A 15,792-nucleotide genomic window follows, 5' to 3' on the forward strand; every position below is an offset into this window, starting at 1 on the left:
CGAACCTTTGTAGGCAAAGTAATATCTCTGCTTTTGAATATGCTATCTAGGTCGGTTGTAACTTTCCTTCCAAGGAGTAAGTGTCTTTTAATTTCATGGCTGCAGTCACCATCTGCAGTGATTTTGGAGCCCCAAAAAATAAAGTCTGACACTGTTTCCCCATGTATTTCCCATGAAGTGATGGGACCAGATGCCATGATCTTAGTTTTCTGATGTTGAGTTTTAAGCCAAGTTTTTCACTTTTCTCTTTCACTTTCATCAAGAGGCTTTTTAGTTCCTCTTCACTTTCTGCCATAAGGGTGGTGTCATCTGCATATCTAAGGTTATTGATATTTCTCCCGGCAATCTTGATTCCAGCCTGTGCTTCTTCCAGTCCAGCGTTTCTCATGATGTACTCTGCATAAACTATGTACATGCTATTTAGGATAGGCTATTTCACATGCTACCAGAAAGCCTATTGGTTAATTGCTTAACCAGCTGACATATTTCTCTTACAGCCCATCAAAAGCCACTTTGTCTATCTTGTTCCAAGAACTTTTTGAATTCTTGTCAAATATATGCCCTGTCAAATATCTTACAGAATTCAAGATACTCTGGTTTGATAGTTTTGTTCTTTAGTAAAATTTTCATAGTGCTTAATCATATAACTTTAATTGGTATTCTGACCAGTATTAGAAGCTCTGGAAAGACATGTGATTTTTTTTTTTTTCTGAACCCATTTAGGCATTCATATGTAATCTATTTTTACTATTAGTTCAGATCCTGTACTGTACACTTGAATGTATAATAGGATTTTTAAGAGAGTTCAGCCTACCTTAAATATCTCTAAACAGAGACATTACTAAGAAAGATTTTATATGATATAGCTAACCACCAGGCTAGACAAGGACTTCAAAAGCTTCGCCATGGAGACTGGCAAATTGTTGTTTTGAAAGCCATATTTCTTTATATATGGCTGTTTTGGGAGACTCACTTCAATTATTATAAGTTTGATAACTAGCTACCCAAAATTTAATCCAGATAACAGGTCTTCTATTGTATTAGTCTTGCAACTTTTCTGTTAGTTTAAATATTTTTTCAAAATAAAAATATTAGGTGGTAAAGACAGTGATTGAAAGGGAAAATGTCTGCTCACTTAAGAATTTCTCTAGCATCAAGATATAAAGTTGTGCGTTTGTTGATATTCTTACTAGCAATTCAAAAGACAGAGTTTATAAAGGAAGTGATATTTTGGCTATGTACTCCAATTTTGATAATATAATTCTCCATTTCTTTTTTAGAAGTGTTTGCCCAATCAGTGAAAACAGCTTTAGAACAGAATACCTACATAACTAGAAATAATCAGATCCCAAGAAAATAGGTATTCCAATTATAATCTCCCTTCGTGAGGAGAATTCTGTTGTTTAGTAGTTCACAGTTGAAATTACAGTACATATCTACACAGGATTTGATATCAACTGAAGCAAATTGTTTTCCCTATGTTCTCAGTTGCATAAGATAATAGGAATATAGACGAGTGCTCTTAAAAGTAGGAATGTTATTTCTTTTGGAAGTTACTTGACATTTCTGTTTATTTGTGCTGACTTACCAGTGCAAATTCTGCTTGCTCTAAGTGGAACCCCACTACTTTAGCAAGGCTTTCATTCATCTCTTACTAATTCCTTTTTTTTTTTTAATTTTACCTGGAGGATAGTTGCTTTACAATGCTGTGTTGGTTTCTCCCATACATCAACATGATTAGCCATAGGTAGATACACCCCTCCCCTTGAAACTCCCTCTCGCCTCCCATCCCGTCCTACCCTCCTATGTTGTCACAGAGCACCTGCTTTGACCTCCCTGTATCATACAGAAAATTTCCACTGGCTCTCTATTTTACATATGATAATTTATATGTTTCCACACTACTCTCTCAGTTTGTCCTACCCTCTCCTTCCCCTACTGTGTCCATAAGTCTGTCCTCTATGTCTGCTTCTCCATTGCTGCCGTGCTGATAGGTTCATCAGTACCATCTTTCTAGATTCCTTATATATGCATTTATATATGATATTTGTTTTACTCTTTCTGACTTGTTTCACTCTGTATAACAGGCTGTAGGTTCATCCACCTCATTAGGACCTACTCAAATGTGTTCTTTTTATGGCTGAGTAATATGCTATTGGGATATATATATATATATATATATCTCACAACTTCTTTATCCATTCATCTGTTGATGGACATCTAGGTTGCTTCCATGTCCTAGCTGTTGTAAATAGTGCTGCCACGAACATTGGAGTACATGCGCCTCTTTCAGTTTTGGTTTTCTCATGGTATGTGCCCAGTAGTGGAATTTTGGGGTCATATGGTAATTCTCTTGCTAGTTTTTAAAGAAATCTCCATAATGTTCTCTATTGTGGCTGTAACAATTGCAATTTTTAGAGCTTTACTTTTTTTTTATCTCCTCATTTCCCCTATTCTCTCTTGCTTATTATATTAAAATAAAGATCACCAAGGCTAAACTGTCCTTTCTGCTTAAACTATTTTTCTGAGTTAATGTTTTATTCTATTCCTTCTATCTCAAGAGAGCCTGTAATTCTGTTATTAGCTTCTTCAACTTCTTTATTATCGAAGAAAAAATTATTCACTATCAATTCTGTACAAGACATTATGCTCCTTTTTTTGAGTTCTCCCTAGCTGTTGAGCATATTTACCACTTCTTAATTTTTGAAACATCCCTCCCAGAATTTTCATTACTAAAACTTTTTTTACTGTACAGTAATACATGAGTACATTCTTTTTATTAAAACATACAGATGAAATATAGGTAAGATTAGCATCCACCTGAATCATCCTCTCATCTCATTCTCATTTGCATTGACACACCCCCAGAAGTAAATGCTTTTTAATAAATTAGAGGGGTATCCTTTAAAACTTTATTATCTTTTTCTGTACAAAGGTAGTAAATAAAATCCTAACAGTTTGTATGTGGTGTGTGTATGTGTGTGTGTGTATTTAATTAAGAGGAGAGAGAAAAGTGACAAGCTGTTTCTAAAATTTATACAGAACAGAAAGTGCAAAGGATCAAAAATAACCAAGATCCTCTTTGAATAAGAAAAGAATAAAGTGAGAAGATCTGCTCTATAAATAGCAAGACTTAAAATGATATAAAGTAGTACATTGCTGGTGCAAGAATTAACACTTTGATCAATGAAACGGAAGAGAAGCCTGAAAATACCAACACATGGACACTTGGTATATAACAGAATTTGTACCACACATTAATGAAGAAGCTCTTTTTTCAAAAAATGATGCTGGGACCACAAGTTGTCCTTATGGGGAAAAAAAAAGAAAGTGAAATTGATCTCTTATCCCATATAATATCCAAGAATCAATTCTAATTTTTTCAGAGACCTAAATATGAAAGGCAGAACTATAAAGCTTTCATAGATTTATATAGGACAAAATCTTCATTGTAACGGATCAGAGACTTCCCAGGTGGCGCTAGTGGTAAAGAGTGAAAGTCACTCAGTCGTGTCCGACTCTTTGTGAGTCCATGGACTATACAGTCCATGGAATTCTCAAGACCAGAATACTGCAGTGGGTAGCCTTTCCCTTCTCCAGGGGGTCTTCCCAACCCAGGGATCGAACCCAGGTCTCCCACATTACAGGCAGATTCTTTACCAGTTGAGCCACAAGGGAAGCCCTGCCTACAAATACAGGAGACACAAGAGATGCAGGTTTGATCCTTGGGTTGGGAAGATCTCCTGAAGAAGGAAATGGCAGCCCACTCCAGTATTCTTGCCTGGGAAATCCCATGGACAGAGGAGCCTATCAGGCTACAGGCCTTAGGGCTGCAAAGAGTCAGATAACAACTGAAGTGACTTAGCTTAGCAATGGATTAGGGAAGGATTTCTTTTTCAATATAATTGAAGTAAGATTCACCATTTTTAGGTGTACAATTCAATGGCTTTTGGTACATTTACAATGTGTGCAAGCATCACTGCTATCTAACTCCAGAATATTTTATCACCCTTCAAAAATACCACACCCAATAAGTAGTCACTGCCCGTACCCCTACCTCTCATCCCGTCAGCCACTAATTTGATTACTGGTTATGTATTTGCCCACTCTGAACATTACACATGAGTGGAATCATGCAATATGTGACTGTTCATATCTAGCTTCTTTCACTTCACATCATGTTTTTAAGGTTCATCTGTGTTGTAGCAGTATCAGTACTCTGCTTTATAGCTGTAAAATATTCCATTGTATAGGTATACCACATGTTTAGCCATTGATGAGTTGATAATCAACATTTTAGTTGTTTCCACTTTTTGGTTCTTAAAATAATGCTGCTATTAACATCTGTGCAAGCATTTGTTTGAAAATCAATCTTTAATGCTTTTGGTTATACACCTTGAATAGAATCATTGAATCATATGGTAATTCTGTGTTTAACTTTGTGAGGAACCATCAAATTGTTTTTCACAGAGCTGCAACATTTTGCAAATCTAATAGGAATGTATGAGGTTTTCAATTTCTCCACATATTCAACAACGTTTTTTATTTTCCTTTTTTAAAGAGATCAGGGCCATTGAGTGGGTATTAAATATCTCATTGTGGTTTTGATTTGCATTTCCCTAATTACTAATGATAATGAACATCTTTTCATGTTCCTTGTTGGCCATTTCTGTATCTTATTCAGAGAAATGTCTATTCAAGTCATTTCACTCATTTCTGAAAATGAGGTATTTTATTAATGAGTTATATTTTGTTGTTCCAGTGTAATTCTTTGTATATTCTGGATACTAAACTATTGTCAGATATATGGTTTGCAAATATTTTCTCCCATTCTATTGACTGAGAAAAGAGAGAAATGAAGGCAAAGGAGAAAAGGAAGGATATATCCATCTGAGTGCAGAGTTCCAAAGAATAGCAAGGGGAGAAAAGAAAACCTTCCTCAGTGATCAATGCAAAGAAACAGAGGAAAACAATTGAAAGAGAAAGACTAGAAATCTCTTCAAGAAGATTAGAGATACCAAGGGAACATTTCATGCAAAGATGGGCTCAATAAAGGACATAGACAGTATGGACCTAACAGAAGCAGAAGATATTAAGAAGAGGTGGCAAGAATACACAGAAGAACTATACAAAAAATATCTTAATTACTCACATAACCACAATGGTGTGATCACTCACCTAGAGCCAGACATCCTAGAGTCCAAAGTCAAGTGGGCCTTAAGAAGCATCACTATGAACAAAGCTAGTGGAGATGATGGAATTCCAGTTGAGTTATTTCAAATCCTAAAAGATGATGCTGTGAAGGTGCTGCGTCCAATATGCCAGCAAATTTGGAAAACTCAGCAGTGGCCACAAGACTGGAAAAAGGTCAGTTTCATGAAAATCCCAAGGAAAGGCCATGCCAAAGAAACTACCACACAGTTGTTCAAACTACCACACAATTGTACTCATTTCACACGCTAGCAAAGTAATGCTCAAAATTCTCCAAGCTAGGCTTGAATAGTACTTGAACTGAGAACTTCCAGATGTTCAAGGTGGATTTAGAAAAGGCAGAGGAACCAGAGATCAAATTGCCAACATCCACTGGATCCTAGAAAAAGCAAGAGAGTTCCAGAAAAACATCTACTTCTGTTTCGTTGACTATGCTAAAGTTTTTGACTTTGTGGATCAAAATAAACTATGGAAAATTCTTAAGAGAGATGGAAATACCAGACTACCTTACCTGCCCCCAAAACCTATATGCAGATCAAGAAGCAACAGTTAAAACCGGACATGGAACTATGGACTGGTTCCAAATTGGGAAAAGAGTTTGTCAAGGCTATATATTGTCACCCTGCTTGTTTAACTTCTTTGCAGATTACATCATGCGAAATGCCAGGCTGGATGAAGCATAACCTGGCATCAAAATTGCCAGGTGAAATATCAGTAACCTCAGATACGGCAGAAAGCAAAGAGGAACTAAATAGCCTCTTGATGAAGGTGAAAGAGGAGAGTGAAAAGGCTGGCCTAAAACTCAACATTCAAAAAACGAAGACCATGACATCCAGTCCCATCATTTCATGGCAAATAGTTGGGGAAACAATGGAAACAGTGAGAGACTTTATTTTCTTGGGCTCCAAAATCACTGCAGATGGTGACTGCAGCTATGAAATTAGAAGACGCTTGCTCCTTGGAAGAAAAGACCTAGACAGCATATTAAAAAGCAGAGAGATTACTTTGCCAACAGTGTTCCATCTAATCAAAGCTATGGTTTTTCCAGTAGTCATGAATAAATGTGAGAGTTGGATCATAAAAAAGGCTGAGCATCAAAGAATTGATGCTTTTGAACTGTGGTGTTGGAGAAGACTCTTGAGAGTCCCATGGACTGCAAGGAGATCCAACCAGTCCATTCTGAAGGAGATCAGTCTTGGGTGTTCTTTGGAACGACTGATGCTAAAGCTGAAACTCCAGTATTTTGACCATCTCATGCGAAGAGTTGACTCATTGGAAAAGACTCTGATGCTGGGAGGGATTGGAGGTAGGAGGAAAAGGGGACGACAGAGGATGAGATGGCTGGATGGCATCACCGAATTGATGGGCGTGGGTTTGAGTGAACTCCGGGATTTGGTGATGGACAGGGAGGCCTGGCGTGCTGCAATTCATGGAGTCACAAAGAGTTGGACACGACTGAGCGACTGAACTGAACTGAACTGAACTGAATAGCTGTCTATCAATAAAATGTAATAAAAATTAAAATATTCTGTTCATCAGAATACATGATGAAATTGGAAGGCAAGCTGCATAGTAGGAATAAATATTTATACCATATAAAACTGATAAAGACTTGCTATCCATAATATATACAGAAATGTAATAATTAAATAAAAAGAATGACTCATAAAGGGAAAATTGGGTGAAAGACTTGAACAGGAGCTTTACAAAAGAGAACATCTAAATGGCTGGTAAACAAATGAAAAAGTGTTTACTCTTATTAACAATGAGGGAAAAAGAAAGCCACTTTAAGACATTTTTACTGTCCATCACATCTGAAAAAATATTACTGACAATACTAGGTAGAGCTAAGTTGTGAAGTAAGACAAATTGTTACTATTTTCTTTTGATAGACTTTTAAATTGGCTTAACCAATTTGGGAATTTGTAAAAGAAGATATTCACAGCCAGCAACCAGCAATTCTGTTTCTGACTGTATATATCCTGCTGCTGCTGCTAGAATTAATGCATATGGGAATTACGATACATGACCAAGAGTCATTGATAATGTCTCTAAAAAGAAAAATTACGAACACTCTGCAACAGAATAATGGGCTTCCATTATTGATTTTATTTATTATTTAAGAATTCACAATGATGGTTGAGAATTCCTTTGCCAATGCCTTAGTTATCCTCCATGCTCATTCATCAGTGCATTTATTCCAGATGTTTATGACTCTCCTAGAGAGATCTTTTCCATTTGTATTTCCCCCTTTTCTTGTCAAATAGACCTTTATTCCAAGCACCAAAGAAAAGAATATTAGTGAATGTCTTTTTCTCTCCCCACAAATTTCACTGCTTTATCATCCCCACTTGCTTCTTCATTTCTACTTTTTCTTGTTTACTTTAGTATCTTATATAATTGTATATCTTATATAACTGCTAGATCCAAGGGCATCTTTTCACCTCTCATCTTACTCCTGTTCTCTCCAATAATTGATATTTTGTAACATCTCCTAACAGTTTCTTCTCTTTTCTCTTCCCTTATGTTTACTCTGTCTTGATTTTCCTCTTTTGTCTCTCACAATTTTAAAGATAGGTAGACCAAATAAGTTATCTTCCAAACTGAAATACTTTCATACCATCAACCTTTGGTCTTTTACATATTTTCCTTGGATGACCTGAAATATTTGCATGACTGAAACTACTACCTTCAATCATTCCCAAAGTATATGTCCAGTCTAACTTTTTCATGACTCCAGACATATTTCCAATAGTTTATTGTATATTTCCAAACTAGTAACCCAAAAGTATATGCATGACAATATTTTTAATTTTTATTTATTTATTTATATCTTTTGCTGTGCTAGATCTTCATTGCTGTGTGGGTGATCTCTAATTGACATGAGTGGAGGCTAGTCTATAGTTTGGTGTGTGGGCTTATCATGGTGTCTTCTCTTGTAGGGCAAAGGCTTTGGGCGTGCAGGCTTCAGTAGTTGTAGCACGTGGGCTCCGTAAATGTGGCTCCTGGGTTCTAGAGTGCAGGCTCAATAATTGCAGTGCACAGGTTCACTTGCTTTGTGGCATGTGGAATCTTCCTGGACCAAACATTATCCCCTTGTTATCAAACATGTATCCCCTGCATTGACAGGCAGTTTCTTATCCACTATACCACCAGGGAAGTACCTGTACCTCACAGTTTAATCTTACCTTCTCCCTCAAATTTCCTACTCTTTTGTTTATTGAAGGGGTGGAGGTGAAAAGTGTGTGTGTGTGTGTAAGTCTGGAAATCACACATGTATACTATTTTGTGCAGATGCTTCATTAGGCACTGGACATACAGTAGTAGCAAAAACTTAGCTCCATCATCATGACAGTGCATTCTGGTATGAGAGATAGACACTGACCAAACTAGCATGCATATAAATGTAGTATAAGTGTGGGTAATTTCCATGAAGGAAGGAAACATGGTACTATGTGAAATACAGTAGGGGCATTTGACCTTGTTCTTCCTAACTAATACTTGGCCTTTTTTATTAGATGTAAGTGGCAATATATAGCTCTTCTAAATTAGAGAAGCGCTTCTACCTCTGTTTCTTAAAATATTTATTGCAATTCAGTATTTAAGTGTACTAACAAATGGAGCCATTTTTCTTCTCAGAATTCCCACTGCTTTTCATCATATTCATATATTGTTCATAAATCACAAAAATTAAGCCCAGAAATTGTGGCAGTACCTTTGGTATTGAGGATGTAGGTATGGAAACTAAATGAAAGAGCACCTGTGGAAGTAGTATTTCCTTTGTGAGAAAGAGATGATATGCAAAGATAAGGAGCACCTTTCTAGTCACAAAGTCTGGCTGCTGTTTTCTTTGTAGATCCTAAGTAATATTTTGGTTGAATGTTAATTGCTTATTCTTTCATCATACATGTTTCCCCTCTTGTGCATAAAACTTGGAAGTGGTCAGCTTGTCATTTTGAGATTAAAAGACTTATACTCACTAGTACTAGCCCAGAATATGAACTAAATTATACATAGCCCTAAATAACAAATTTTATAATCAACATAAATATTAATAATTTTAAAGACAAATAATCCACAGTATTTGTCCTACATTTGTATGTTTTTACAGTAGTAATGTTCACTTACATCAGTTAGTATATAATATAATAATAACATAGCTAATATTTATGAAGTATTAACTACTTGGAAGTGCTAGATAATTTATATGCATTATCTTATTTAGCCCTCAGCAGTAATCTGGTGAGGTAAATGCTATCATTTATCCACATTTTTTAGATAAAGGAGATGACAGTTTAAAAATTATATCTATCAGTATCCCAGCAGAAGTCACAGCATACCTAAATGGATAATTGTGAAGAGTTTAATAAAGGACTATGATATTTATCAAAGCATGGGAAGATTTTAGAAAAGCAACAAGATATGATTCAGCACCCCTGGAACTAGTAATAATTGGTATCATTAATACTCCTAGACCTAATGGGGCAAAAAAGAGAGCAGGTAATTGGAATCCAGAAAAGAGCTATAAGCACAGGTCATCTAACAGGGCCTCTGATCTTAGCCAGCCTACAGTGACCTGCTGGAGAGGAAGCCAAGGGAATAAATATCAGACCTTATTGTCCCCCAACTCTTCAGTTTCCTGATAGTACTTCTTACCTGAGCCAGCTAGAAATCAGAGAGCACAAAATAGCTTGTTGATTCTGTCTCTACAGTTTAGCTTGGTGCAGAGAGAGTGAAGAAGGGTAGAGAATGAATCTGAAAGGGAAATGGAAAATATCTAAGAATTAAATAGGTGTTAAATGACAGAGCCAGTATATGAATGCCAAACACTTTACTCATCCCTACAATTCTATACTGCCTCATAAAAAAGCTTTGATGAAATATTATTTGAAATATTATTTGGCCAAGGAAAATATATTGAATCTGAAGATTTCTACCTTATCCCAAATTTTTGGATGCAGTCATACTTAATAAGTGAGACCAAATATCTGAGAGCTGAGCGGCAAAGGGTGTTCAGTCATTTAGTGTCTGACTCTTTGCATCTCCGTGGACTGCAGCATGCCAGGCTTCCCTGTCCTTCACCATCTCCCGGAATTTGCTCAGATTCATGTCCATTGAATCAGTGATGCCATTCAACCATCTCATCCTCTGCCACCCCTTTCTCTGGCTTTCAATCTTTCCCAGCATCAGGGTCTCTTCCAGTGAGTCAGCTCTTCACATCAGGTGGCCAAAGTATTGTAGCGTCATCTTCAACATCAGTCCTTCCAATGAATATTTGGGGTTTATTTCCTTTAGGATTGACTGGTTTGATCTCTTTGAAGTCCAGGGGACTCTCAGGAGTCTGCCCCACCACCACAATTTGAAAGCCTCAATTCTTCAGCACTCAGCCTTCTTTATGGTTCAACTCTCACATCCATACATGACTACTAGAAAAACCACAGCTTTGACTATATGTTGACTATATGTGCCACCTGCCCCCCCCCACCCCACCAAAAAAAAAAAAAAATGTTTGTTGTGGGTATTGATTTTGCATGTTATTGATATTTTCAGCATATTAAACCATACTTGTTCCTCTTGTTCAGATTCCAGACTCCATCATTTCTCGCGGCGTTCAGGTGCTCCCACGAGACACAGCCTCCCTCAGTACTACTCCTTCAGAATCTCCTCGTGCTCAGGCTACATCTCGCCTTTCTACAGCTTCCTGCCCGACACCAAAAGTAAGTATAGTTCCTTGGCACCTTACACCTGCTCTGCTATGTACATCTGGGAAAACTAACCAGTATTTCCCTCTGCTTGTCAAGGTTGGATTGCATGCAAGATATTACAATGAAAAATTAATGGGCTGTAACATAGATATCACCTAATGTTTCACAAATTGTTGTATTAGGCCAACAATAGAATAGAAATTTCATTCAAAATGCCTACTACCTCACAGCTATAGGTATCACTTTCTGTAACTCCTGTTTCTTTGTTGTAGACTTCTTATTTTTTAGCATACTTATTTGTATAGATACGCAGTTATTTATTTATGCAGAGGGTGAATGTGTTTCTGGCCAATAAACAGCAAGATTAACAAAATAAAATGACGTCACCAAAAGGATTTTTTTTTTTTTTTAACTTGTCCAGGCAGGGGTAACTCCTTGCTCTAGTATCATTCCAAATTTTTTCAAACATATTCAACTTGGAATGTTGCTGCCTAATATTTGGAAACAAATCTAAATTGATAGAAAGTTTTAATGCCAACCTTTGGGGGAGGGAGGAAGTAGCTTAGTATTTATTTTTTATAATTTTTCCCAAGTACTGAAGCAGTGAGCCAGGGAGAGGATTAGATATTTATTTGCTGCCTGACATTTTCATGTGTGTGATAAACTGAGTAGCAAACCTAATTATGACTATGATACTTTTTCTTAGAATATCTCTTCCCTGTAAAGTTAGCCATTTCTAGTTTCAAGTTTCCATAGGATGGATCCACTTTTGGCATCAGAAGCAAACAGTGACATTCCTTCTTATTCAATAGGATATGATTTTAGCCATCAGGCTATACAGTAAATTTATTTCAGAAATCTGTAGGTAATATTTCAAACTATGACTTTTTCACTATCATCAGATTTAAGGATTTATATAACTACCTTCCTCAATTCCAGCTTTTCTGAGTTTTACGAATGTTATTGTTGAATTTAACTGGAAGTGGTCTCAGTCAGTTCTTGAAATGTGTAGTACAGTTGCTTTTACATTCCATGCTACATCGTTTTTAGCAGTCTTCAGAGTGTGAACTGTTGCATATCATTTTTAGACTTGTGTCAAAAGTCACTGATAATTAATTGTATAGTTTAAAAAACTGAGGTCTTAAATCTTCATGAAGAAAAACTAAAAAAACATTCTAGATATAAAATGTTTGTTATATGTTTATACATTGAATGCCACCCAGCTGAATCTTTAACTGAAGGAAAACATGGAGTTATCAAGACATAAATTGGGTAGAAGAATCTCGTCCATATCTTACAAATTTTTAAAACAGAATGATTTATTGTTTGACTTCACTAAATTCCAGCTGTATAAGTTTACTCATTTATGAAGTCTGGGAAACAATTAAAGCTAAATGTTAAGTACACTATAAAAGACTATTCATTCATCAAATATTAAGACCTTAATGATTAGAATGTGGAATTATCTAAGACAGTGTATTTTTCTTAGTGTTGTACTGTGTACATAAATATTGAAAGCTAAGTATTATCTAAGTTCTTGGACCTTTTTAAAACTTTGGAGTTACGTTTTAATTACTAGGAGAATATTAAATGCAGTTAATATGTGCAGTTATTAAATACAGTTTTAAAAATTGCTCCAAAATCCACATTTATTATTTTGCTTATTTCAAAACCTTAGGATAACAAGTGGCTTGTCTTGATATTTTTCCATAGATAACACTTAGCTGTTCAAATTGACAATGAATTCAAATAAAACTTTTATTTCAAAATCTTTTTTTTTTTTTTCAGAAATTTTTCTTCTGTATTTTTGCCTAGGAATATGATTCTGTTTCTTTTAAATAATTTTACCAACATGAAAATGTAACCTTAAAGATAAAATTATTGCTTTGGTGTTATTTAATTTTAAAATTGAACTTTTAAGGTTGAATCAGAGTAGTAATATAATAGAAAAACTAATTTGAATACTTTTTAAAAACAAGTGAAGACAATCAAATTACTCTTCCTATTGAAAATCTCAAATTATAAGACTGTTTAATTAATGTATGCTAGATGCTTTAACGGAGAAGGCAAGGCAACCCACTCCAGTACTCTTGCCTGGAAAATTCCATGGACAGAGGAGCCTGGTAGGCTGCAGTCCATGGGGTCACTAAGAGTCGGACACGACTGAGTGACTTCACTCTCACTTTTCACTTTCATGCATTGGAGAAGGAAATGGCAACCCACTCCAGTGTTCTTGCCTGGAGAATCCCAGGGACGGGGGAGCCTGATGGGCTGCCGTCTGGGGGGGGTCACACAGAGTCGGACACGACTGAAGCAACTTAGGAGTAGCAGCAGCAGATGCTTTAACATGTATTTTTATATCAGTGATAGATGTAATCTCTTCCTCCATAGAGTTTACAGTTTAGTCAAAGATATGCTGAAATAAACAGGTATTTTTTAAATAAATTTATTTAAAATAACCTTTAAAAATTATATTAAATAAAAAATAAAACCTTTAAAATAACGTAAAAATAACCTTTCAAATTATAATAAATATACTTTTATAATAACACTAATGATACATTGAAATTCATGCTAAGAAGTGAAAAAATGTAGTAGAAAGTAAAAGTAGGGAAATCTCAAATTGGATGATCAGAGAAGGCAGCTCTAAGGAGTAGCATTTCACCAGGGACATGATAAATGATGAACACAAAATAACAGCTTTTTTGCCAGGTGGAGGTTTTGAGAATGTTCAGCACTAATGACCACTTTAATGGTAGTATTCACTAATCAAAAACTCTCTGTAAAACTTCATTAGTACACGAATAACCTAATTCAATGACTTCAAAATCCAACTTCAGATCAGTTCTTCTTTATTTTAAACAGTGATTTTTTTTCCCCTTTGCATACTAAGTAAAATTCAAGGCCATAGGTTTTAGCACATAAATATATTCTAGATAAATTAATTTTATAGCATAAAAATGTAAGGCAGAGAAGAAATTAAAAATGAAGGTCAGGGTTCTAGTTTAAATTTTGGGTAAATGATGTTAACTATACTAAGGAATGAAAAAGCAAAGGAAAATTGTTAATGCATTTTGGTTTTGAATGTTTTCAGTCTAAGATATGACACATCCAGGAATGTTATCTTGCACAAAATCAGAACACAAGTTGAGTCTGACATCATTATTGTTACTACATCTTGGATGGAATGTTTATAATTTAGTACATATTACTGTTAGCCAAACCCCATAAAAATCCCCCTCCCATGTTTCAGATTAGGCACGCAATCTGTCATGGGCAGAAAAAAAATGTGCAAATACGTTTTCCTTACATTGGAAATACAATACAGTCTTAAAAGACCAGCACTAGAAAGAGCACTTGACTTGATATTAGAAGTCCTGGTTTCAAATACTGGCTTCTCTACCTAATAACTACACTGCATTAAGCAAGTTGTTCAACTTCTCTGAGCTTTTTGTCTATAATAAAACTGGTAATCCTTGCCTGCCAACAGGGTTATTAACTTTTAAATAAGTCTTTTCCTGGTGCTGGGAAAGCAGTGGTGGGCAAATAACACTATTCTTGGCTTTATGACAGATAAAGCAGGCAACTATAAAGTATAATAAAGTCTAATAAATTTTATGATTTATCAGCAGAAATACAGAATACTCTGGGAATAACCATCAGAAACACTTATCCTAGTCTTTGTGAAAATACGGAAGGGTTAAATAACCAAATTATGATTAAAAACTAACAGTTCCAACCTTTTCCTCTGTAACATTTTATCACGGGGCAGCATTTAAGCTGAAAACTTCCTGTCCATTTGTATGTATGCATCTATTCCTATTAGGTCAACAGCTATAATGTTGGTATTACAAATTATTTTGCATTCACATTTTATTTGCTCTCTGCAATATTTTATTCCAGATTGTGCTTTAATCCATTAAGATTCTCCACCTATAGTGAAAACATGATCTATCAAGCAAACCAAGTCTGGATCTCCTTTTCAGTACACTTGTCACAGTCTCATAAAGACAGGGTATTATCTTTTCTAAAGTTCCATATAGAATGGCATTGTCTCCAGCAAAAATTTTGTTTGCTGGGATGACATAATATTTTTCTGTATATGGGGAAATTCATTTCTCCTTAATATCAGATATTTTCTTTTCATGAAATCTGACTGAAATGATAAGTGATTTTCACTCCTTTAGCTTGAGGACTCTGTGAAATGTATTTTAACAATAAACTTGAGATTTTAGTCTTACATTGCCCTAAGTAAAATAGTACCTAAGCCAAAAAGTCAAATAGTATATAGATTTTATGAATGGGCAATCTCTAGAGGACTCAAATTCTAAAATAGTAATCATCTCCCAAAAAATGTTTAGCTAAAAGAATAATTCTATAACAAATTCTGTTTTAAAGTGAGTATGATTCACAAATGAAATAAGTTCTGCTTTTCAGTTATGAAACTTCTTTCATTTGTGAATTTCAGTTATGAAAAGCAGCAGCATCTCTTTTAGTATCAAGAGGCTCTTGATGTAGAGAATAATGACCAAAACTAAAAAGAAAAAAAATCCAGACTTTCAATCAATTCACCACTCCCTATCAATGTCATTAAAAAGAGAGAATTTTTTACAAAGCCCAGTTCAATTTTCCTTTTATTCCCTAAGCATCTGAAGTTTGACTAAAATAAATAGATTAATAAAGGTAATCTCTGCACATACTCCCTTGTACTTCAGAGTTTAGAATAGAACTTTGTGCACAGACTAATCATCATGTTATTTTTTTCTCTTGGAAAGAAAATATAAATTAATTTTCCTAACTAAAGTTTATAAAATAATTTTTAAATATATATTAAAGTATCCTTATGGAGTATGTGTTCCTTTAATAATAATGTCTA

General features: G+C 35.2%; 1 protein-coding gene across 8 annotated transcripts in view; it reads left to right on the forward strand.

Moving 5' to 3' along the window:
* GPHN (gephyrin) overlaps positions 1-15,792 on the forward strand; it is a 526,998-nt gene that overhangs the window by 318,405 nt on the left and 192,801 nt on the right. For all 8 annotated transcript variants that reach the window (XM_055538377.1, XM_055538378.1, XM_055538379.1 and 5 more), the window contains one exon: positions 10,794-10,928. In XM_055538377.1, the coding sequence (XP_055394352.1) occupies positions 10,794-10,928 (135 nt within the window). The remainder of the gene's footprint in view (positions 1-10,793; positions 10,929-15,792) is intronic.

The sequence above is a fragment of the Bubalus kerabau genome, chromosome 10, assembly GCF_029407905.1.
Source record: "Bubalus kerabau isolate K-KA32 ecotype Philippines breed swamp buffalo chromosome 10, PCC_UOA_SB_1v2, whole genome shotgun sequence".
Classification (NCBI taxonomy): Eukaryota; Metazoa; Chordata; class Mammalia; order Artiodactyla; family Bovidae; genus Bubalus; species Bubalus kerabau.